At 35.8% G+C, this 24,051-nt stretch overlaps 1 protein-coding gene across 1 annotated transcript in view; it reads left to right on the top strand.

The window, feature by feature from the left end:
* Nucleotides 1-24,051, top strand: part of PTPRN2 (protein tyrosine phosphatase receptor type N2) — a 638,409-nt gene that overhangs the window by 282,749 nt on the left and 331,609 nt on the right. The window contains exon 11 of the mRNA XM_058038495.1: nt 4,492-4,571. Within this exon, the coding sequence (XP_057894478.1) occupies nt 4,492-4,571 (80 nt within the window). The remainder of the gene's footprint in view (nt 1-4,491; nt 4,572-24,051) is intronic.

Here is a 24,051-nt window from a genome sequence, read left to right as displayed (position 1 = left end):
TTAAGAGAATGTTTCATGTTGGAAATAGCCAATCCTAATCTCCCCATTTTCCTCCAGTCTTGAGACATTGCACTCTGCCTGTGTCTTAAAAATGAGATGCCACCTCAAATCATTTCCATCTGGCATCAGCTCTATGTCTCATCTTCAGGGGTGCAGAGAGCCATGTTGGCACTTGTTTCTGAGATCCTTTTCCACTAGGGGGTATGATAGACTGTGAGTGCATCTCTCAGTGAACGCACGGTGAGATCCTGCAGCGCTGGAGGACGCGCACACGAGGGAGAGGAACAGGCGTGCAAAGCCTGGCACATAATTTATGGAGATTTAAATCCTGTCATTCATAAATATAATTATAACCCACGGCTTGAAAGTGATATGGACCTTGCCATATTGATCACGCTCCAGCTCTGTTTATTCACATCATTCATTTGTTGACAGGGAAAATATAAGAAGAATGCTGTTAGTTGTAAAACAATTAACAAAAGGAAATATTTCTATTTTACACAAAGAATATTCTTTGTTTCTGTGTGTGCTGTGCACCCTCCTACCTTCAGATGGGAAATACAAACCCAAGGGGAGGGGATTTTATTAAATCAGCAATCAACCTTCAAGTCATTTTGGTATAAACACTGTAATTATTTCATCTCTAGTAAACAGAATAAAAGACAACAGCACATAAGGGTGACAATTTGCAATATGCTTAGAATGTCTTTGTTTAAAAAACCCTTATTATGACTGAAGGCACCATTATTGTAAGTAAAAAAAAAGGCAGAAGTTGTGACAGCCAACAGGGTGGGTAATTAGTTGGTAAAGTTCAAACAATAAATTTAGCAGGTCATTGCAACAGACATTACATTTTGTGTGGGGCGAAGTCACTATTTATTATCCTTGAAGCCAGAACTGCTTACCTTTATTAAAAAAAAAAAATGTAAGAAAGTATAAGGAAAAAGTGATAAGTGCAATTACATTGTATAGTCCAGATACCTTCTAAAATTCACAATCTTCACTTACTTGAGTATAAGTTCATTTGTGTCAGAATAACATTACTACAGTTTTACCTGGGGGTGATTGTAGTAGCATGCAGCTCTGGGCAGGGATAGACAAAAACTCCTGTCTGGCATTTTTAACCCCAGTTGCAGCAGACGTCAGATGGGGGTGAGGTTTCAGCCTGGTCAATGGTTTCTGTGTGACTTTTGTCCTGCCCAGCTGGGTGAGTGCTGGCTGGGGTAGGGTACCAGCAGGAGTGATGCCTCTGCTCCCCCAGCACCTCCCTGGTCTGTGGGAATGGTTTGCTTGCAATTCATCAGCCCATAACCAAATGTGTGCACTACAGTGAGCTCCTGTATTTAGAGCAGTTTCAAGACAATTGCCATTAATGGTAGCCAGGTTTCAGAGGGTCTGACACAGTCTCATCTACCCAACTCAAATTTCCTATCAGAGTTGCATTCTATACATCTTGAAACCTTTTTTCAGGCTGGTTGACCTCTTGTTAAAAAGTCTTTTAAAAATATTTTGCAGTCATATAATTACTGGTTTTGTTTAAATGTTCTCATCCAACACATAATGAACAGTGAGGAATTCCCTAAAGGGCATCTTTTGTTATTGAAATGTTTATTTATTGAGTGCTTTTGCCAGAAGCCCCCATGAGAAAAATCTCATTTTATGAGCTCCTGAAGCAGTCAGTTCCCAAAACATCAAGCAGAAATGCAATTTTGACCAAGTAATCTCAAGGTCTTTTGTTTGCTTTTAAATAAACAGAATGCCAATGTGCAAAAAGTTGTGACAAAAGCTGCTTTGTTTTTTTGTATTTTGCAAATATTCCTAGCGAAGCCATGCTGATCTGGTGCTCGGGTGATTTCTAACATACAAGAATTCAATTGCTACAGTAGAGGAAAGCAATGTCCCACAGAGCAACATATGAGTGGGTGTTTCAAATGATTCTGAGATTTATTCTTTCCTGCAAAAGAATGGTCTTAACTCAGTGGCATCCCACTTGCATGAGGAATTATTTTCCTTGCTCTGTTTTTGTTCTTGTTTTCCTTGAGCAGTGAGGAAGGAACTACAGTCCTTGTGGCAGCACTGATGTGGGCATGACTCAGATCTTCCCGTGTTCCTGGGTTATCCAGGTGGAGTCAGTAGAGAATAGTGGGATGGTTGCTGACAGGCTCCACTCCTTGGGAATGCCTGTCTCTCACTGCCTGGGCTGGGTCACTGAAATGATCTGAAATGATCCAGTTTTAATGTGTGATTTTACTGATGCCAGGAAGAGCAAGGCTGCTGGGAGTGCAGCAGGGCAGGACGAGTGGGAGGAAGTGGGGAGTGGCTGAGAGGGAAAAGTAAAACATCCCAGTGAGGGAAAGAGGGCAGGAAAATTTTTGTGTTTGCTGATAGAGCTGACGTATAACTACCTTGTAGTTTAAATTTTGTGCTGGTTCTAGGTTCTCAGCTATAATGGACCATGCAGTGAAGATTTGGGGGGAATACCTGAAATTGGTTTTTCTTTCCTTCCTGTCTTGGTGATGCAAGAGCTGCATACTGGGGTGATGCTGCTTTTATTTAAAGCAGACTGCTACTGGCACTGTAAATATCTGAGCACCTGAGAGGAATCAGCATTTCTCTTAGGCTGACAGCACAAAAAGAAGGACAGTGCAAGATTACTTAGAGTCAGTGTTTGATATCCTAAAACAGGTGCATTTTATGGTTGATTATCTCAGGGTTAGTGACAGAACAGCCTGGACTTTTTACAGCAGTTATCTCAAATAAAAAGTACTTTGCAATTGTTGAGTATTTTAATCTATAATATTGATATGATGTTGAAAAATGTTTTATACTTGCCTGACATTATTAAAAGTGTTTCTTGACCATTAGTGACCAGGCTTTTAGAGTGTCCATTAACAATAAAATCTGTTTTCTTTTTCTCCCCTCCCCCCGGGAGTACTTCAAGAAAAATGATTGATTAATGGCAGTCTCTGATAAGTCCAGAATAAAATGTGTGCAGTGCATGCTTTGCTAGTAAAAGATGAAAGGATATTTCTTATTCTTATTCTTCCTCCGATTCCCTTTGTAACCTCAAAGCAAAGTCTTATACTTAAGAAAGAGTTTTTACTATGTAAAATGGAAAAAGTTTAAAGGTATTTCTGTCTAGGATATATGTGATCCAATTAAGCACACTTCATTAAGTGCTCTCCATTCTGTGATTGTAGAAGAAGAAGATGTTACTAAAAGAATAACTTAATACTTTATTTCAAGCCCTGCAACAAAATATTTTTCAATTTATTTCTTTTACGCAAAAATTTTTCAGATTTCATTCTCTCCTAAGGCACTGCCATAGGAAGTCAAAAGCTGTTACAGCCCATGCACTTCACCTTTTAAGAAGGGTTGCTCTTCATAGTATAAATATAATTCTTTTCTCTGATAATATGAGTTTAAAAAAGTTAGGAACTTGCATAATACGTATTATGTAAGTAAATTTTATAAAATAGTGTCAATTTTTGGGTTTTTTTCAGACCCTATGCTCTTCTCCTCTGTAAATGATTGCATTATAATTAGTATAGTCTCTTGTTCCCCAGAAATTTTTATTCAATAATACATTCACTATATTTTTATGTGTATTTTTCTTATGTGTTTTGTAGCTAAGTATTTAAGTATAGTTTTAAGGACATGAACCTGAAATTTCTTCTTTCCTTTCATCAGATGTACATGTAGGATGTTTATTGGGATGGATGGAGAATGAATGCAACATTACAAATATAGATTTATTTTTCCTTAAAATTACAGTGATATTTTTCGGTGAAGCCCTGAGTACATTGCCATTCTATATCTGGCTAATCAGTTCCTTCCTCTGTAAACATCTTATAGATTTTAGTGCCATAGAGGATCATCAGGCTACATGCAGAAAGGTCTTCACAGAGTCAAATTGTTTCCTCTCAAAAGTTGTTATCCCCTCTGTTGTTAAATGATAAATACTTTGTGGTATTTTTCTGGTCAAAGCCAGCTATTGGATCAGATATGTCCAGAATCCCTTCTCCACACATATTCTTGCAGAATATGATTAAGATAAATATTCTGAGTTTTTATATTGTCCCTCTGACTTGCAGTTGTGACAACAGGAACTGAAGTTGTGTTGATATTGGGAATATAAATGTGAAAGTACATGTAATCTTCTTTGGATGCTGAATTCCAGTGATGAGCTATGCTGTACTTCACTGAATAGCAATTTCAGTGCCTCCATTTTTCCATCTTCATAATAAGAACAGTATTTACAGAAGTGTTCTGAAGTTTAGTTAATGTCTTTGAAATTCTTTCAGACGGGCACAAAATACACACAGGAAACCACAAGAGGTATAAAAATGTATGCAAATGTAGCTAATGAAGCAAAAGGAAGAGGGCTAAATGGTGTCTTAATAGGTTCTCTTTAAAAACCTATTTTGATAAGGGATATTATGCCATGTCTCTTGATTATGAATCTTACATTTTTTTAATAATCTCTTTCAGCGTGCTGGGACCAGCTGTGACCTTCCGAGTGCACTCAAACCTCCAAAATATTTCAACTGCAGATGTTGCCAGAGAAGCAGGTAAGTCCCTGTCCTCCTTTCCCAGACTGTGACCTCCCACATGTCTGTTTAGCAGTCAGTACCACTGCAAACAGCACAGACACGTCCTGTTCTCCCAGAAGACTGACATTTAAAGGGGGAGAGAGTTGAGAGGTGAGTGGCATGTGAAAAATTGAAGTTTAACATCTTTAAGTCCATTAAAACTGTTTGAGACTTCCTTGTTTGTCAAGAAAACTAAATAGAGGCTTGTCATCAAGTTCCAGTGTGGTGAAAAACGCTTCAGTGTTGTCAAAACCTCATAAAAACACATTAGTCATTTGTAAAAGATTATCACTTTTCTGATACTTTTTTTCAGAGAACAAAAGTGTTATTACACCTTAGCCTTAATTTCTGGAACAAAAAATGAAAAGATATGCCTTTTTTGTTGTGCTGTTTCAACTATTTCAATGACAAGTTAATCTTGGAAGTAAAGATTGCATTTCTAGAATTAAGCTGCTTCTGAGTAAGTACCACTGTTCTAAGGACTCCTGTTGGCTCCTTTTCAGCTTGGCTGTTAACTGTATTATGGAGTTGTTGACTGAAAAAAACAATTTTCGCAAGGTATCTGAATTTATGACTGATTTGTTTCCAAATTACTCAATTGATAGACTTTAAAAATCAGAAGTAAACAAGTTGCAATATTGCTTGAAAACAGAAACAAGTAAAGTTCATGTAAATAAACACTGGGAGTTCCAATCTGTTTATTAAATTCTACTTTTGCTTCACCATGGATGAATGTAGTTACAGAAAAAACAAAGGTAGCTCCTAGGCCAGAATTTTCCTTTGCAGAACCCTTTGCATTGCAGAAGGGTCTTGTTAACTGGTGATTAAAGAATAGCAGGGTCCAAAAACCCTAGAGGTGTAATGTCAGAACTACTAATTTACAATAAGCACTGAATTATGTGACTCATCAATGGGTATGATTTTTTTTTCCTGGGAAAAATTAATATGGCTTTTTCATAACAATGATCTTCCCTGTCTTGTAAACTTCTTGAATCTCTCTGAAAGGACCAACAAATACAATGCTGTTGGTAGAGCCTGCTGGATTGCCAGAGGCTTTTGGCAAGGTCTTCCCAGAAATTTCTAAGGAAATGAATTGTTTCTTAGAATGTGGAATATGGAACAGAAAAATGGTGAATCACTAATTGGTTAGGAGGCAAGAAACGGAGATTAGGAAAAAAGTATTAGTTTTCTAAAAGGCTAAGACAGTGAAAAAAAAGGTGGAAGGATCTCTGCTCAGAGTGTAACATTCAACATAGTTATAAGTGAATTAGAAAAGAGAGCGAGCAGCATGGTGAGAAATCCTGCTAATACTGAATTATTCACAGTAATAAAGGTGTAAGTTGATCTTAGAAATGTAGAATAAAGCTGAGTGAATGGACTCAAAATGGCAGATGAATTTCATTGTAAATTACTGTAAAAATTTCATATGGAGAAAAAGTAGCTTTGCATACAAGGTCTACATAGTAATGTAGTTAGTGTAATAATGGGTAATTTAATGAAAATGACAGTTCAGTCTCCATTATCAGTTGAATGAGTAAAAGTTTTTTTAAGGATTATTTGAAATGGAATAGAAAACAGAATAATATAATTTGTTCTTTCGTAAATATGTCCTTTGCCTTTATTTAAATACCACATATAGTACTGCTTCTCATACCACAGATGGATTTGAAATTCTGGTTGAAATGGAAAGATTCAGGGAAAGGCAGAAGGCATGGCTGTAAGTATGGAATGTCGTCCATATAACCAGTGGTGCAGTAAGAAAGGAAACTTTATTTTGAAAAAAAGAATAAGAGTATGGTATGAGAAAGGTCTGTCAGCTCTAGAGTTGCATAGTGAATATGGACAGGATGGTATAATTGCTTTTGCAGTGCAAGAACAGATGAAACTGGCAGAAAGCAGGTTTAAAATAAATCAGAATGCAGTTTATAGTTTTTCCAGCTGAGGATAATGAGGCTTACATGTATTCAAAATTTACACGTAAGAAAATTAATGGAATTGACATCCACTGAATTTTAGCAAGGCTGTGGAAACATTATCAAGTCCAGAAAGTTCCTGATGTGCCTTGGCCTGTTCCTAACAAGCTACTCTGAAAAGTAAAGAATGCTGTGACTTGTTTATTTCAGCAAAACTCAAGATGCAACATTCTGGTTTTGCTTACCACTGGAATCAAAGTAGTTGTTTTCAACTTCCTTAACTTAAATGCTAATGAAAAAGTGAGGAGGTTCTGTGGACAAAATAATGCCACCCCAGAGAAAGGGCAACAAAGTGGTGAATGATCTGGAACATAAACCCTGTGAGGAGTGGATGAGAGAGCTGGAGGTGTTAACCTGGAGAAAAGGAGGCTCAGGGGAGACCTCATCACTCCCTACAACTGCCTGAAAGGAGGCTGTAGCCAGGTGAGGGTCAGTCTCTTCTCCCAGGCAACCAACAGGACAAGGGGAAATGGCCTCAAGCTGTCCCAAAGGAGGTGCAGGTTGGATGTTAGGAAAAATGTCACTGAAAGGGTGGTTAAGCACTGGAACAGGCTGTGCAGGGAAGTAATGGAAGTGTTCAAAACCAAACAGACATGGCCCTTTGGGATATGGTTCAGAGGGCATGGTGGTATTTGGTTAACATTGGACTTAATGGTCTGGAGGTCTTCTCCAACCATAATGTTCTATGATTCTAAGAATTGCTGCAGATTCACCAATTTAAATTAGTATTTTATCTACTCTTTATTCCATTAATATATCAAGCATTTTTTGACTTCTGTTTGCTTAGTAAATTAAAACTTACAGGATTTGATGACTGCAGAAAGAGGTTTATGGGAGTTTTACGTAAGTTCCTCTTGGTATTTCAGTGTGGTCATACTATTGTCATAACTAAACCTTGTGTTTGTCTTTTACATAAAAAAATATAAAAAGAACTGACAATTTTATCCATCCCTCAAATATTTTAAATTTAAAAAGTATCTTATTTTTCCTTTCTAACTCATGAAGTTGCAGTGCTTGTCAATGTACTCACTAATCAGTTCATTTATTTTAAGCAGACATCTTACTTCCAGATCTCTAGACCAAAAATAAATTCTCTTAAAAAATCAACAGCAGTATATACTTACATAAGAAGTTTTTTCAGGCTCTAGTTGTAATTATAAATTTTTAAAGTCAACAGTGTCTTGAAGAAAAGCATTCCAAGTACTTAATTTACCAAGGGAAGCCAAAGGAGAATAAATCAATGCATACTTCCAAGGCAGGCACAGGTGAATGCATAGTTCCATGCTGTACTGCTATTAGGGAACTTGACATCCCTCCAGGAGCTTGGAAAGCAGATCTTGTTTACAGAAAATGAACAGACCAAATGGACAGAAGAATTTCACAGTCTGTCACATCCTTAGAAATGAAAAGAATTTGGAAATTGAGGTAATCAGATGCCATAATAAATATAGGAATGTAAATTATTCAGATTTGCAAAAAGGAATCTATTTGTGCAGGTGTTATGTACATGCAAGTCTCACTGATAGCCACAAGAACAATTTCTGTGCAGCAGTTTGGTCTCATTATTCATGTAGCATATATTTTTGTAACCAAAATGGATACATTTCATATTTTCCTTGCACTATTTAAGGCCTAAGTTTTCCATCCTCTTCTGTGGATTTTGAAAAATGTGCAGGTTAGAGAAGACATGGGACTATTTAGCAGCTATGCAGGGAGGTGAAGGACTTAAAATATCCACTAAAAACCAGAGATATGGAAGTATGATAATAAAAATGGTTGTCTCTGTTGACTTGGAGTTTGAGATTTATTCTTCTTGGTGCACACATGACATATGTCTTGAGGCAAAATAAACTCTCTAAAATCCTTTAGAGACACTCTTACTGATAAAACTTTTTTTTTTTTCCCAGCAATTCACGGTTCCGATTCTGTGTACATGTTTTGATTACTTTTGGTTGGGTTTTTTTTTTCAGTTTCTAGGGCTATATAATTATATGGAGAAGTTGACAACAGAGTAATTTAAAATTGTGAATAGCTTGTTTTCTCACATTAACAATAACTTTATTTGTTCTAAAGCAGGACACCCAACATGTTGCCAGCTTCACACTCTTTGACATTCAAATGATAGAATACATCTTTCATCAAGTAGCTGTCCTCTGGCCTATTTCTGTTTAATAAGTCAGGTTCAGTGGTGCAATGTAATTTAATCTCAATGTTTTGAAGAAATAAAATTTCTCAGGACATAAGTTACCTGCTTTAGGAGTAATTACAGTTGGCATGACATCATTTAGACAAACGTGTATTTCTTTTCTCTTCAGTTTAAAGGTCAGGAGAAACCTAGCAGAGAACAATTATCAGTAAGACAACTGTATAGAAAAAATTGTAATATTTTTGATGTAGAAATGAGGAATGAAATTACTTTATATGTAGTCTAGAATCCTATCATTTAGGCAAGGACAGTGATAATTAGAGAAGTGGAAACTTCTGAAGTTTCCAAGCACAGAATTTTGGCATCAGGTGCCTGTAATGGTCATATATATTCTGAGCACATGAAAAAGAGATGTAGGAGAGTTTTGGGCACAGATGCACAGCACTGCTGAAATGCCTTTTAGTGTTAGAGTCATGCTCACTTTTCTTTTTGTATTGTATTGAAGTGCAACATTTTAGGTGTTCAGGTGAAGACTGAAAAGCAAAGGACTGTGGGCATAGTGTAGGTGTGGTTGTGATGGGGACAGGCAGAATTAAAGGCTGTGCATAACCAGATATTAGGGAATTAACAGGTCTTGTGTGCATGTTCTTGTGCCTAAGATATCTTGTGATACGCACCAATATGGAAGGTCAGAAATTTAGATTTATTTATTGTATATATGGGAACAGAAAAGTTTTCAATTTTAATTTCCATAACTTTTAACTAAACCATTGGTTTGGATGGTTTTGTGGTTAGCTTTATTTTTTTTCTTTTGGGGCGGAGCCTTTTTTACTTTTGTGTTGCCCTGTTGGTGAAATGCACATTTTCACACTGTGTATGGTCTGAATAGGACTATTAACCTGACTTAGAGAATAGGTTGTTGAATCATATGAACTTCTTGTCTAAAAATCATTTCTCTGTGAGGGATTTACTTCTGAAAATAAAGCATCACAAAATTAATTCTGCTGAAACACAAAAATGCAAAACATAATGTATTATTATTCAAATTTTACTGTATTATGCAATACAGCAAGCTGATTTGAATAAAAACACTGCCTCAAAGTTACTGGAATATATTAAAAACATATAGAATTTCTCAGCAGTTTTAAATTACTGCAAATGATTAAATCTGCAATCTTACAGATTTTGAGATTTAACATCTACAAATTTTGGTCATGTCTCAGCTGAGCTGAAATTTCCATGACAAAAAACTTCACTGTCAAAAAGTTCTATTGTGTATGTGAATATTTTTGTTGAAGTTGGCGGCTTTAAACACACAAAACACCATCCTTAGCTTTTAGCCTTAAACAGTCCTTTTGAGTTAAATGAATACTTTCAACCCCTTAGAGTTAACTTACCCTGTGTAGTGTTTCCAGCTGCTGGTGAGTGATTGGTTTGGATATGGTCCAAGATATCATATGGCCCAAGGTGGTCCAAGATATCATAGTTCTGCTCTTAATTAGGATGACTAAATGGCCGAGCTCTTTGTGAGTCTGCATCCAGTTGGTAAAGAAGGTATTTATGCCTTATTCTGTCTCCAGTGTACTGCTTCTCTTGCTGACATAATGAAATTTTTTCTGCTGGTTTGCTAATAACATCCAACTTGTTTTTCATGGTATCTGTCAGTGCAGGAGATATGAATTCTGTGTCATCAAAAGGCGGAAATTTCAATTTCAAAAAGCAAAATCACTGTAGCCAGCCTTGGTTTTCTTGTTGATTCTTGGCGTAAGCTTTGCAAGTCTTGTGAGAAGTCTCAGCAAGATGAACTCTTGCTTCAGGCACCAATATGTCCATCCTGGCAGAGTGTCTTGGTTCATTTTTCTACCCCACAGCTGTGAGCAGTGATGGTTGTTTTGAAAGTATTCGTTGGTCAGTCACTGTCAGATCACAATTCAGCTGTGATGAAGTAAACAGAACAAGTTTAAAGTCTTCAGGTGAATTCCTTCTCTCTATCTAGATTTTTGTAGACTGTGCAATAAGATATCTTGCTCTCTGAGATGGTAACAAAAAATGTGTCTGTGAATAATTTGAAGTTCTTCTTTGAAGAGAATTGACAGTTTCTGTGTCAGAAACTTTGAACAGCATAGCCAGGAGGCTGTGAGGTTCATCTGATTTCACTTGCCATGTCCCTGGTTTAAGTAGGATTACAATTCTTTGGTCTATAATGTGAAACGTAAAGATTTGACAAGTCTTTTTCTGTTCCTACCTCTCTTAAGTCTTGTGGTGTAAACCCTGATTTCTTCTACTCAAGCCTCCTTAGTTCACATTGTCCTTTTTCACCTCCTGAGCTCTCTGTACTGGATTGATTTCCTTTCACCTACTGGATCATCAAATCTGTCTGAATTATTTTCCTCAAATCCATCCATTGCTGAATAAAGGATATCATTATGGTTTTGAAGATTATTCAGAAACTGAACTGTCTTCTGCAGTACCAAATGTCTGATGCAATGATTAATGAGTTTTCAAGATGGCATTTCTTTCCCACCTTGTTCTTCTGTTGAAAAATAGAACAAGTGAGAAGCGCTGCCATTCAGAAAATGTGTCTCAATCTTGAAGAATAACAAGTACCTTTGGTTATGACTTTTCTCCGTGGACTTCCTTCTAATTATGGTATTCATTTCTGTGATAACTAGGGGTAGAATTCACTTGAACATACACCCCTCTCCTCTAAGAATAACTGTGACGTATCTAATTTTAGAGTGAAATATTTCTTGTCTTTAAAATCATTTTCTATTTTAATAGAAAATTGCAGAACTTCCTCCTGTTCAACTTATAAAGTCGTGTCATCTATTCCAGCATAAACTCTTAAATCCAGCTGCTTATTGGGAATTGTAAAGCTACTTAATTTTGTAGAACTGGGGAGGAAAACAAAAAGAGCTAATTAGCATTATGTGGTTAATAGTCTTTAATTTAAAGCAATGATAGTTTATGCTGTTGCATTCTCATGCCTCTTATTTAGACCTATTAATAGAAAACTGTCAATTAAACTAAAATAAGGAGAAACACACTATTGGTGTAGAGTAGATATTAGAATATTGTGGAATACAATAATTAATAGCTGAAAAATAGTGTACCAAAGGTTCAATGGAAATACCAGAATGGAAGCTTAGATTGAAAGTCACGTATTTTGTTAGGTGTTTTTTTTCTGAAAACTATAAGCAAGCCTATGGAGACTGGTAAAATAAGTCTTCCATTTAAGTAATTTATGTCATGGTTTAGAGGTTAATAGAGATTTTTAGGCTGATTTTTTTAAGAGCCCTCTGGTAATATATCTAAATGCATTTTAATAGTGGAAATAGAATATATCTAAATCTGTTGCAGCTGTTGAAATGTTAGGCATTTATTCAAAAATAGTTGCCTAGATTGCCTCTACATTAAAAGAGAAATGATAGATTATATGAAGTGATATTTGTCATAGGTGGGTAAAAGTTTGAGAGAGAAATCATCACTGATGTCCACAGAATCACTGAGACGTTGTTGATGATAGAGCTGCCATACATAGGTCCTGCGTGTAAATCTGGGGAAATTGGTGGAAGTCAGGATAGTAGAATTTAGTACACTGGAAAGCTTCTTCCTGTATTTGCTGCTTGGTAACAAACTCAAAAATATATTTTTTTCCTATTGATAGATCTCTTAAAGTGTTCTGGTGCAAATCCTGATTTCTTCCGCATAAGTCTCCTTTATTCACATTGTCCTTTGCTAAAATATTTTAAAGCTCTTTAATAATTCAAAATTAATTTAAGAGCAAGTAAAAATACAAGCATTTAAATTTTGATAAATATTACCATGTGTGATACTATTAAATAACTGAATTCTTGCAGCTGGCTTCTTCACACCTACAGATCTGATAATCCAGGATGAAACTGCCCTATAGTTGGAGTGCAAGGTGCTTTTTTTTCAAGCCAAAGAAATCTCCCAATACATTTTTGACTATTGTAGTGGAAAGTCTTTTTCCATTTAGACTTGCTGCAGATTTCCATGCACAGATTTTTGACCTGTACATTTTAGGCGTAGGAAAGTTTTCAGTTGGTGCAAATCAACAAATAGCTGCTCTAAAATCCATGGCACAGAGAATGTGTGACTGAAACAAAATACTTCTGTGTTTTTGTATAGCAGCAGTACTGGGGGTCCCACTGTGTCCATAGCATCAAAAAGTCCCCACACTAAAATATTTGAGAACTAATTTTATTTCTGACTTAAAGCAAGCAGAAATCCCCAGACTCCAAGACAATTGCTTAATGTTGTATTTCACCATATTATTTAGCCAAATTTCTTCTCTTTCACATTTTCATGATAAACATCACATTTTCCAGGAAAATTGAAATATATATGCATTATGACATATACAGCAATAATAAATACAATTCCAGACATCTCTAAATGTTATAGTCCTTTAATAAAGTTTTATGCATTTTTGTGCAGTACACATAAGATGCTCTCTCTGTTTATAGCAGATCCCAAGAATATGACAACAAATTATTTAGGAATGCAACAGAAGAAATCTGGTAATGCAAGATCATGCATTGATCTTTGAATGCATTGAAAGGCAGATTTTATATAAAGAATAGTTTGGCTATGTAATATTTTTCGATGATTACGTAACTTTCAAGGTAACCATAAAGAAGGGAATTGTAGAAACTCTGATTTAGGTCAGATAGCATTGTAACCTCATCTTTACCCTGAAAAGAACAGTCAGTACCTTTTTTTCCTTCCCATTAGACAGATTGATTATAACTTCTCAAAATGTGGAACAACAAGATTAACCTAACGATTTTTAACTGTGCATGCAAATAAACACTAGGCACCATGTGGAACAGGGATAATGTGGAACGGATAGTGTTCTATTTCAGTTGGTACAAACAGGAAAATAGACTTTATCTGATGTAACTAAATATCCTATTTTTAATATATGAAATTGGATGATTAGAAGTCTTGTGATTTTAGCTGATAGCTTTCATATGAGCCAAAGAATAAAAATTGTGAGTGAGAGCAGTGCTACTTCAGGAGTCTATGAAAAATAGTTGTTATTTAAAGCACAAGAGAAAAAACAGAAAATCAATATACTCATCTGAGAATCAGGCTGTTTTCCCTTTTACTTGGAGAAAAGTAATAACATGAAAAGGCCCTTCTCCAGAAGTGTGGTGTTTTGGTACAGAGTGTAAGGACAGCTGCCCTGAACTTGGGAGCAATTTGTTCTCTTGCTAAAACATGATTTACAGGTTGACATCTTGGGAAGGAGGCACAAATGTGACCCTGGATGAAGGGGCAGGTGGGGGTTTCTGGCTGAAAAAGGCTTAGTTGGAAGGTCCAGGGGATTCACATATCATCTGTCTTGAAAATAGGCACTTGCACGACCTTCTGCTGCTGATAGCTCATGGAAGGATGTATCTGAGAGGGGAAGTAATGAGCTCTTGATAGTGGGACTAGGAATTATTTGAGAGCTTTGGGAGACTTTTTGAAGATAAGAGAAGTTTTTTGGCAGTGCTCACAAGGGCACACTTGTCAGCAGTGTTCAGACCTGTGTGTTAACATTGCCTTCATTTTAAGCAGTCTTTTTTTCCTACAGACTGAAGGATCCTTCAGCAGCTGCTGCTCCTGCCTGATACTGTGCACAGTTGTTAGGGAATGTTGGGACTACAAAGCAAGGGACTTGATTTGCATGAATTGTTTGTTTTCTGGACTATCCATGGCTAAAGAAGCATTTTTTTTTCCTCCTTGAGTTTTCCTGAGCTCCACATATCCATTCTGACATGCAAGATAAGATTGAGTCAAATTTATCACATTTGATCTTGTTCTTATCTGGGGATGATGTTTTCCATTGTTTGACAAAAGTAGTTTTCAGGATTTAGAGATAATTGACCATTGAATAATCTGCAAATACTTAAATCTTTCTAGAATTGCCTAGTCCTCAGGAAAATGTTAAACCCCTTTGTTATGTTTAAAAGATATTTTCCATAAATTTGAACTTTTCAGATTAAGAAAAACTGTATGAATTTATGTTGGCTGAAGTCAAAAGACATCTCTAGATTTAATCTAGCCATAGATTTTTCAAGTAGTACCTGTAAATCCTCTTTTCTCAGTTTTCTAAATTGTAAATCTGAAATATCAACAGTAAAAGGCTTTTTATAAAAAAAAAAGCTATAATGTATAAGTTAATTCAGAGGATAGGCAGTACAATCACCGTAGGATAATTATGATAATTTTTCTCTGTGTTACTTCTGCTGCTTTTAAATATATTTTTTCCTGGTTGCATCAGTGAAACAAAATCAGGATGACAACAGTGATAAAATGGTTTTGGTTGAAAGATCCATCTCGTAGGTTATTTAGACTGTCCCCCAGAATTGTGATGGGAGTGGCTGGCAGGAGATCATATAGCAAATATTTGATAGTCTGTTGAAAAAAAAAAGACCAAAAAAAAGACAGATGAGAAAAAAATGTATATGCCAAAATCCAGAGGGTGCCTCTTGGCAAAGTTTTATAGACATTTTAGATCAGTAACAAGAAAGGGTAGGTAGCTGCACCCCATTACTCCTTCCTAAACAGCCAGGTAATTACTTTTGGCATTTTGACAAGTGTTTGCTGGAGTGAAGGTCAAAGCTGTCAGCAGAGAAGATCTATGCTAATCTGCTCAGCTGGAGAAGTCTCAGGTAGCTAATGTTTTGTAATTAGAAGTTGTGGAAACCAGTTTTCACTGTAGTTTTGCACTGAGCATAAGTGAACTAATAAAGCAGAGTAATTTCATTTATCAGAGTTCACAAAAATTAGCTAAATGGGTGCTTAGGAGTAAAGATACAATATGAAAATGGAGAAATATGGGAAATCTGTGGTGCAGAGTAAATTTATATTTGTGTGTATTTATATGTGGTATTCTATATATATGTGTGTGGTATTATTATATAGATATGTGTGTATACAGGTGTATTTATCAGACATGTTTATAACACGTGTGTATTTGGCTATATATGTACACAGACATAAATAATGATAATATCTTTAATTTACATTGAAAAATATTAATAAAAAGGAAAGGAAAGGGAAAGGATGCGCTTATTCTACTTTAAAAAGGTGCTGGAAATAAAAAAATTGCTGGAAATTTCAAATATATGAATGCAAAACTTTAATTCAGCGCATGCAAAATATTCCCATTTTTCTTGTGGGCATTTTCACTTTATCCAGCGCTACTCTGTGAGTGGATTTGTTTAACTGAGAGGAGTTTTAAGCTGCTAAAATTCTTTTACAAGGTATGAGAAAATATGAAAGAAAAAACCCAAACAAGTAATTGTATTGATACAATTATGAAAACAATGGAGATTTTTATAATATGTGTCATTTGTTTTATAATGTTGATTGTCTTTTCCTGGTGTTATATTTATGTCTTTATCAGACTAAACTAAAAATTATTGTTCTCGCTTATCATGGTGTTCTTTGTGCTCCTGAAAGTGTCTGTATTGTGTGTATATATATATATATATATATATATATATATATATATATATATACATATAAAAGACAGAAATAGGGAAGGTTTCAGTGGAGTTCAAGGTGTTCAGCTGGGCTCCTGAAGTCCAGACAGCCCCTCAGGTCTGCAGTGATTTCACACACAATTAAGTGTTCGTTCCCTCTGATTTTGCTTCATGAACTAAAATACCCAATATCGATATTTGGTGACCATGAAATTCTGACTGTACATGGAGAAAGAATGCAGCCCATCAAAAAGTAATGGTTTGGGACTGATTAGTGTGTACTGTGGAAATGAAAGAAAGGATTTGATGGCCGAATCTTACACCTAAACCCAATGAGAGAAAGTTGCAATATTTCAGTGGTTGCAGTCAGAGCTGGAGTAGAACTTCATTGGTAGCAGTCAAAACATACTGGTGTTTTGCTGAGTAGTTTTTAACCTTGATCAGCTCTGCCACACAAACTATTGAACTGTTACCAATCAGGAGCCATGGGGCTGTAGCACTGAGGAAAATACTCCTCTGACCATTTTTGCCTTTGCATATAATCCAGAGCAAAAATAGATAAAGCTTTAAACCTAGGTCTAAAGAATGGTAGGTTAATCTGAAACAAAGACTTTAACTGAGAAAAAGTTAATTTTTTTCTTCTGGATTTCATGATTGAGGTTTAATAGGAAATGGTTAAGCCTTTTTTAAATGTTACATCATTTCAGGGAACCCACAACACAACTCATTTTGGAAAGAGATCAGAAAATGCTTCCTTTTTTTCCTCCCCATCCTTCCTTCTCAGAATGGATTTTGTGCATTATAGTATTCATTCTGATATTTGTTTCCTTGGCATTTTTCCTCTTTATGGGTATCCCCATGTATTCATTCTCTTCATTCATTTAACAACTTGAGGGTATATCCTGCACCCATATGCAACAATTTGGCTGTGAATCTCATATTAACATTAATGGGAAATGTGCAGTGAAAATCAACCACACTGGGTCTGGTTACTGCACTGGGCTGTAAAATGGGTTTGCATAGGAAATCATTTCCACTTGAGGACTGGGAAGTCAGAGAGGTTATTACGTTATTTTATATTAAATTAAGAGTATTTTAACATTTTTTAATGTGTTTCAGATTGAGAAATCCACCTGATATAGAACCTGTTATTTTATGTTGCAACTTAGTGTTTTTGAAGATAAGTCACAATTTAGGCAAGAAAATTTTTTTCACTTGGCAGCTCCAAATACTCTGCTTTCTTTAAGATTTAGTAAATCATGTTAATAACTGTTGTTTGTTGGTAAGTTAATATCTTTTTAACTTTATGTTGAAGAATCAGATGTCCCTCTCACGTTTTCTGATGTAAAGATTTATGGATCCAAACATTTGCAATGGTTTTGTCAATCCTCCTGCAATTCTGCTTTTTTGTCAGGTTCCTTTTCCTCTCATTCTATCCAAGGCTTTTTTTCCTGCTGGAAGCAAAGCTCTCATAGAATAACTAAATATCTGAAATCAGTACTGGGGACAAAAAAGAGATGGAAGCTGGGAAATGTGATAAGGCTAGAAAAACAGGTTTGGGTAGATGTTTGCCTAAGTGACAGTATGGACAAGGAAGCTGATTCTCTTCTCTGATTATTAAAGTGGTGATGAGGCAGTGTTTGGATGTTTATTACATATTTTTCTATATATTGCTTCTGCTTCTGTGATACTCTTTGCCAGTATGAATAAGTGCATTCATCTTTCACTTAATATTGGTTTCTTGCTGTGTTAGATGTAGGTAAGGAGCATCAGAGAGTTTAAGAGTTCTAATTTGGTTAAACTGTTAAACTGATATCCATTATTAACTGATATCTGTTATGCAGCTAACAACCAAAAATGTTGCAGTTGGCAGATACTTCTGTGTAGAGGCGTATGTACCAAAATGAATTATAACTTGCCCTTAAGAGTTTTAAACAAACTTAGTGGAATATTGCCATACAGTTAAATAAATCTTTGCTTTAGACAGAAGGCAGTTAGCATCTAAGAATCCTCATTTCAAAATGCCTTTACATCTCTGATTTCTTCACTGAGAAAAAGCGGAAATGGGAGCTGTCATGACAGAATGGTCAGTAACACAGCAGAGAGTCACAGCAGGTTTTCACTACCCCATGGACACCTTCAAGTTCTGACACCCTTGGGAACAGGCTTCAATGGGGCTTTCAGTATGCATCTAGTAATGCACCATCTATCACTGGTGCCACTGATGAGCATCCTTCATGCTCCTAGTGCCTGTTCTGGATAAAAACTTGCAAGTCACACTTGTTCATTAAATCACCATTATTGGTTTAATGAACAGTGGTATCATAAGAGGTAAAACTGAGTTTGGGGTAGATCCCTGCAGGAATATGAAATCTGTTGTTGCTCAAGCCCTACCCTCTCCCAGGCACTTATGTGGGAGAGATGTGCTGAAGTTAGATAGCACATTTATACCCTTCATATTTAAAGATACTCTGCATTCTTTTGACACCTTTATCACATTAAAGAGAGAATTCCTAGAAGTCAGTGTACATATTTTTTGAAAAAGGTGAAACCAGTTGTATTTGATTTCCATACTCTTCCTTCTGTGCACTGCTGGAGATATGATACATGGCTGAAGGAACCAGATACAGCCATTCATATAGAAACCAACTCCAGGGCAAAATCACTTTAAATGATTTTAAATGGACTCTGTCCTTCTCTGTGTTGAGACACAGAATTCTTTCTTGAAATTATTTTTCATGTCTGAAACTTCAGTTATAGGAGGGATTTCCACTCTTCACCATTCTGTTCAGAACTGTTGTACCTGATGGAAATGCACTTGAGTGCATCTTCTGTTTGTCAAGACCTTCAGGAGTTCTTGAATGTGTTCCAAAATGTGCAGATGGGTTCTGCCCTTGTGCCAAGGCAGGTGGAAGCCACAAGTTTCCAGCAGCATGCCAGGGAGACCAAGATATCACAGTGACTTTGTCAGAATCACTTCTGGAGGCTGGTATTTATCATGGTAAATCAAAATGTTTATGATTTGTGGTGAAATAATTATTTTTAATTCTGAGAGATGTCCAGATTAATGAAATACAGCTATACAGAACCTCTAACACTACGTGGGGTAGGACACAGAGGAAGGTTGTGCCCCCTTAAAATATCATCCATCTTTTATTTCCAAGAGTCTTTAAACTTTCAAAATGCTATATATCTGTGGAGCTGACATTTATCTTTTCTCCAGAAGATTTCTGGGAAGATTGTTAGAACAAAAATTCCCTTCAATGTTTTAGATTTCTGATGAATCCTGACTGATGATTACCACATTTAGACATGACACTTATTTTGATTGTTAGCTAAATTCTCCTGACAGGATTTTTGTATATAGAAATGAGAGAGTTCCTTTAAATTTGTATGTTATAAACCTTTTCAAATTTTCAAAAGTATGCTTGGCTAGTACATCTTTTATCCTAACCCTGGCATATTTCTTTTGAAAACACTGCATATAAAAACATGACATTCTAATTTCCTTTTTCATTAATATTATTATTTTAGTTTATTAAGATTCTTTGCTGCTTTCCAAAATCTGCTCCATTTTTAATTTTTAGGGCATAATTTCCCACATTTTAATAGAAGATATTTCTTTTTATCTGTAATTAAATCCATAACTTGTTATTCTCAGAAGGTTATTATGGATTGTGACTCGACTGTTACAAAAAATGACTTAAAGAGGCTCCTAATATCAATTTAGTGTAAGGATTTAATTTATTATTCATTAATTTTGTATTCATTGTAATAGCAGTAATCATTATGAACTCATTGGGTAGGTATGAGAATGTCAGGCACACTATATTTCCATAGAAATTTAGTTCATTAGTCATCTTTAGCAAAACATAAAATACCATTCATGCGTTATTGCTGTCACTTGTTTCTCTTTATAATTATATGCCAGTTATTTTACATAAATATCTTCACATGTGTAAGGGGTACTGGAATTTAAAAGTTTCAATACATGCATAAACTCCCTTCTCTGTGCTTATGGCAACATAAATTTTGGTGGTGTAAATCAAGATAGCTTCACTCAACTTATGACAGTATAAAGGCTAATTTTACATTTTATTTTAAAGAAAACACTTTCAAATATTGTCAGTTTACATTGGCAGAATGTGTTGATTTTTTCAGTCATACACTTATACTTTTTTAAAAAAGCTTTCAGTTTAGCAATGCAGAATTCTAATTTTTATTTCAAACTAATTCATAGGTTCATCAGAACATTTGTAATTTCCTATTTTAAAATGGAAATTAATATCTTCTCTTCATTGCCATTGAATATTTTGAAATGTTCAGAATAGAATTGTAATTTTTTTCCATAAATACCTCAGGTGGATCATTTGTAACTGTCCCATATTTCTGAGACTGCATCCTTTCACTGGTAGATTATCCTGCTCATGCTAAAAATGAGTTGACTGAATGCCTTGGAAAAAACCAAGTGTGTTTAGCACTGTGGTAACTAATTGCAGTGGCTACCTTGCAGCTCAGTGCTGAATTGGACTTGTCCTTCTGAGCACGGACCCAATCAGTCATGGTCAGCATTGTGTCAGCTAACTCAATTCTTTGTAATCAAATTTAAATGTAAGAGTGGATTTCGTCTCCTCTAACTCAGGTGTCTTTCGTTTGAGCTGCTTTAAGTATAAGCCAGTCAACCTTGGCTCCTGTTCCAATCAGTGCAGTGTAATAAGTGCTTCCAGAGGCTAATACATTTCATCCCATGAGAGGTGTCTGTCTCATCTGGAACTCCTCTGTCTCATCTATCTCATACATGTCTATCACACTTATGATTGGTGTCTAAGACAGGTCAAGTGTATACCATCCCCCTGAGGATCCTGTTGTTCTCCATTAAGTACAACAGGAGTCTTGCTTAGATTTTGGACTAAACAACGTCTCCCAGTGAAAGCAAATCCCTCAGATCTCTTTCAAGCACCCTTAGAGCACATTTCTGAATTAATATGGCCATGGAAATCTTTTGCTAAGGGAAGGGCAGCATTTTTTGAAGCAAGGAATTTCCACTTTCTGTTGTGCAAAGAGGATGGGTTGTACCTCACCAAACCCAGCATGGTCTGGTAGCATTCTGGGCACTGAGCAATATTTTGGCTGCCAGAATCTCTTTCAGAAAAGTAGTGTTTTCTCATGGCCCTCAGTCACCTTTGGCCACCCCATACTGATATCTTAGGTGCTTGGGTCACCTCAAAGGGCATGTGCTGCTGTGTTTAGTCAACAATAAATAAGTGGGGGAAAAGGGCAAAGGGTAATATTTTTTTGCCAGTGGCTTTTAAAAGTAATTTTCAAATGGTTTATTCTACTTCAGTGCACATCTAGCATCAGCTAAAAGCAAACTCCATTCACTTAAAAAAAATTAAGTAGGGCACTTAATAACCCTCTTACAGAAATGACTGTAGCAGTTTCAGTTCTGCAGCACTCATTGCCTTTGACTCCTCTCCAAACAGGCTGCCATTTTTTGGCAAGTGAATTTTGTGATGGAAGTAATGTCACCAGTTTGCACATCAATGTGTGGGAACAGCAGGTCTTTTTGAAAAATGTTTTCTGGTAGGTTGCAACTGATATTTAAATTGATTTATTTAAAGGCTACATTAGTTTTGATATAAACTGTCACTTATTCTTACCTTTCTCTCCCAACCTGTTTTCCTTCCACCTCTGCAGAAGTGCTTTGCATTATTGTGGCCTGGAGCATCTCTGAGTGTTCTTCTAGGAGCATCTGATTTTACAAAATTATCCAATATAGATAAGCAATGCTGTTTGCTGCACAAACTGCATATGTATAAGCAAATCTCTGTCTAAATTACTGACAAGAACAGCAGAACACAACAGTGAAACTTGAAATCCAAAGTGCATGCATTCTAAAAGTCTCCTCTCAACTTTCTCCTGATTCTTGGAAAAGGCTTTTGTGATTTCAAAAGATAAATAATCCTCACTTCATTATTTCCTGACAATATTTGTAGCAATAGAGGCAAGGAGAGCCCTTCAGGAATTGGCTAAACTGTAACTCGAGTCTCTGCTCAGCATCACACCATAGCATTCCCATCGTGTTTGTTTGTCCTTTTAGGAGAAACTTTGGTGTGTCTATCGCCTTTCCTGGATATTGAAGAAAACTTAGGCACAAAGCAGCAGCCAAGGGAAACCATTCTTACATCATTACAAACCAGTTGGAGGAGTGTGTCGAGCTCAGCCTCTGTTAGGGAGATATTTGGAGGTTAGCAGACCTTCTGTGACACCTTCTGGTGTATGCTTTGTTAAAAAAAAACCCAAAACACAACAACATTAAATTTGGAGAGTGAGGGAAAGTGATGTTCTACTTGAAGAGAACAAATATTTCAGTGAATGTAATTCTGTCAGCTGCTAAACTTAGACCATTAACCTCATCAAGTATGCAAGGTCTTTTTGTTTGTGCCACTTCCTAATATAGCTACTGTGTTATTAAACAATATTTTTCATTATTTTAAGAATGATTTCAATTTTAGTTGTGTTGTGAAAAAAAAAAATTCAAGGAATGCCATTTTGGACATATCTTAATTAGCAGCTTTAAATGTCATTGCCTTTAAAAAATAAGGAAAAAGCCATATGCTACTAAATCACAGATGTGATATTTGTCACTTTTACTCAAAGTGCTTTTCAATTTTTCAGTATTTTCTTGTGATTTTTCTCAGCTTTAATAGAGACAATATTACATGCATTGTTGGTTGAACTGTGACTGAATCATCTCCCTGTTACAGGAAAATAGAGTCTCAAAGTCACCAGCTGAAAAGTTATACATTCTCTGAAAAGTACACAGTATGACACGTATGGCACCGAGAGTTGAAACTTATTCAACTTATACAGCTCTGTTAACTTGTGAAAGATTTTTCCTCCAATGAAGCTGGGTTTTGTATTTTTTTTAATTTCTCTTTTTCATACAGTAAGGTAAATCATAAATGTAGATAAACTGAAATTACTTATTTTTTATTCACGTGATATGCAATTTCACACTGCTGTGAAAGAGAAAACCCCTCTAGAAAATTGTCTATGATGTATGATTCTTTTTCACAGCATATTTGGGCAATAGTGGAATTTTTCTCTCAATAAACAAAAGCAAAAATCTCATTTTGTTAAGAATATTTACTGATAATATTCCCCATTTTTTCTGCCTTTTATTAACTACATTGGGAGCTTATGCAACCAGCTGATATGTCAGCATGTCTCTTCAGACACTCAGGTTTAGATGTCTCAATTTGAGAACTGAATTCCACCCATACCTTCCCCTGAATTTGATGCCCTGGCATTTTAATGCTTGTCAGTTATAAGCACCAAAACCTGGGGCCATTTTTATTAAGTGTAGGTCTTCCTTGGCTTTTCTGCACAAACTATAAGAGGCACATTTCAGATGCCAAGTTAGTCTTAAGGCTTGGAGAGTGAAAATTATTATCTAAATAAGAGCTCATTTAGGGCTTTCTGTCAGTAATTAAAACATTGATAGTTCCTTGATGTTAAATAGTGATAAAGTTTCATAAAGGGATATCCTTAAATTTTAGGAAGGTAAAAGAAGAAAATTTTTCTTCTGGTGATTTTTTTCCTGTTGTTTTCCAGCAACAGTGGTTTGTACTTTTATTAAGCATCTGTACCACGTTTCCAGCAAGGATAAAATAAATTGTTAGATAGTTGATTTGAGTCTAGTAAAATAACAGTTTTCTTCTTGCCATATTTGAAAATTTTACATCACTTATTGCTATTAATGTTATAATGTTATCCTTTTGATGGCAGTTAGAGCTAATCAACAAATTCCTGTTTTCAATGGATTTTAGTACATT

Source organism: Melospiza georgiana, chromosome 1 (assembly GCF_028018845.1).
Source record: "Melospiza georgiana isolate bMelGeo1 chromosome 1, bMelGeo1.pri, whole genome shotgun sequence".
In the NCBI taxonomy this organism is placed as follows: Eukaryota; Metazoa; Chordata; class Aves; order Passeriformes; family Passerellidae; genus Melospiza; species Melospiza georgiana.
The sequence above is the reverse complement of the archived record's forward strand: the minus strand, read 5'-3'. Positions and strand labels throughout refer to the sequence as shown.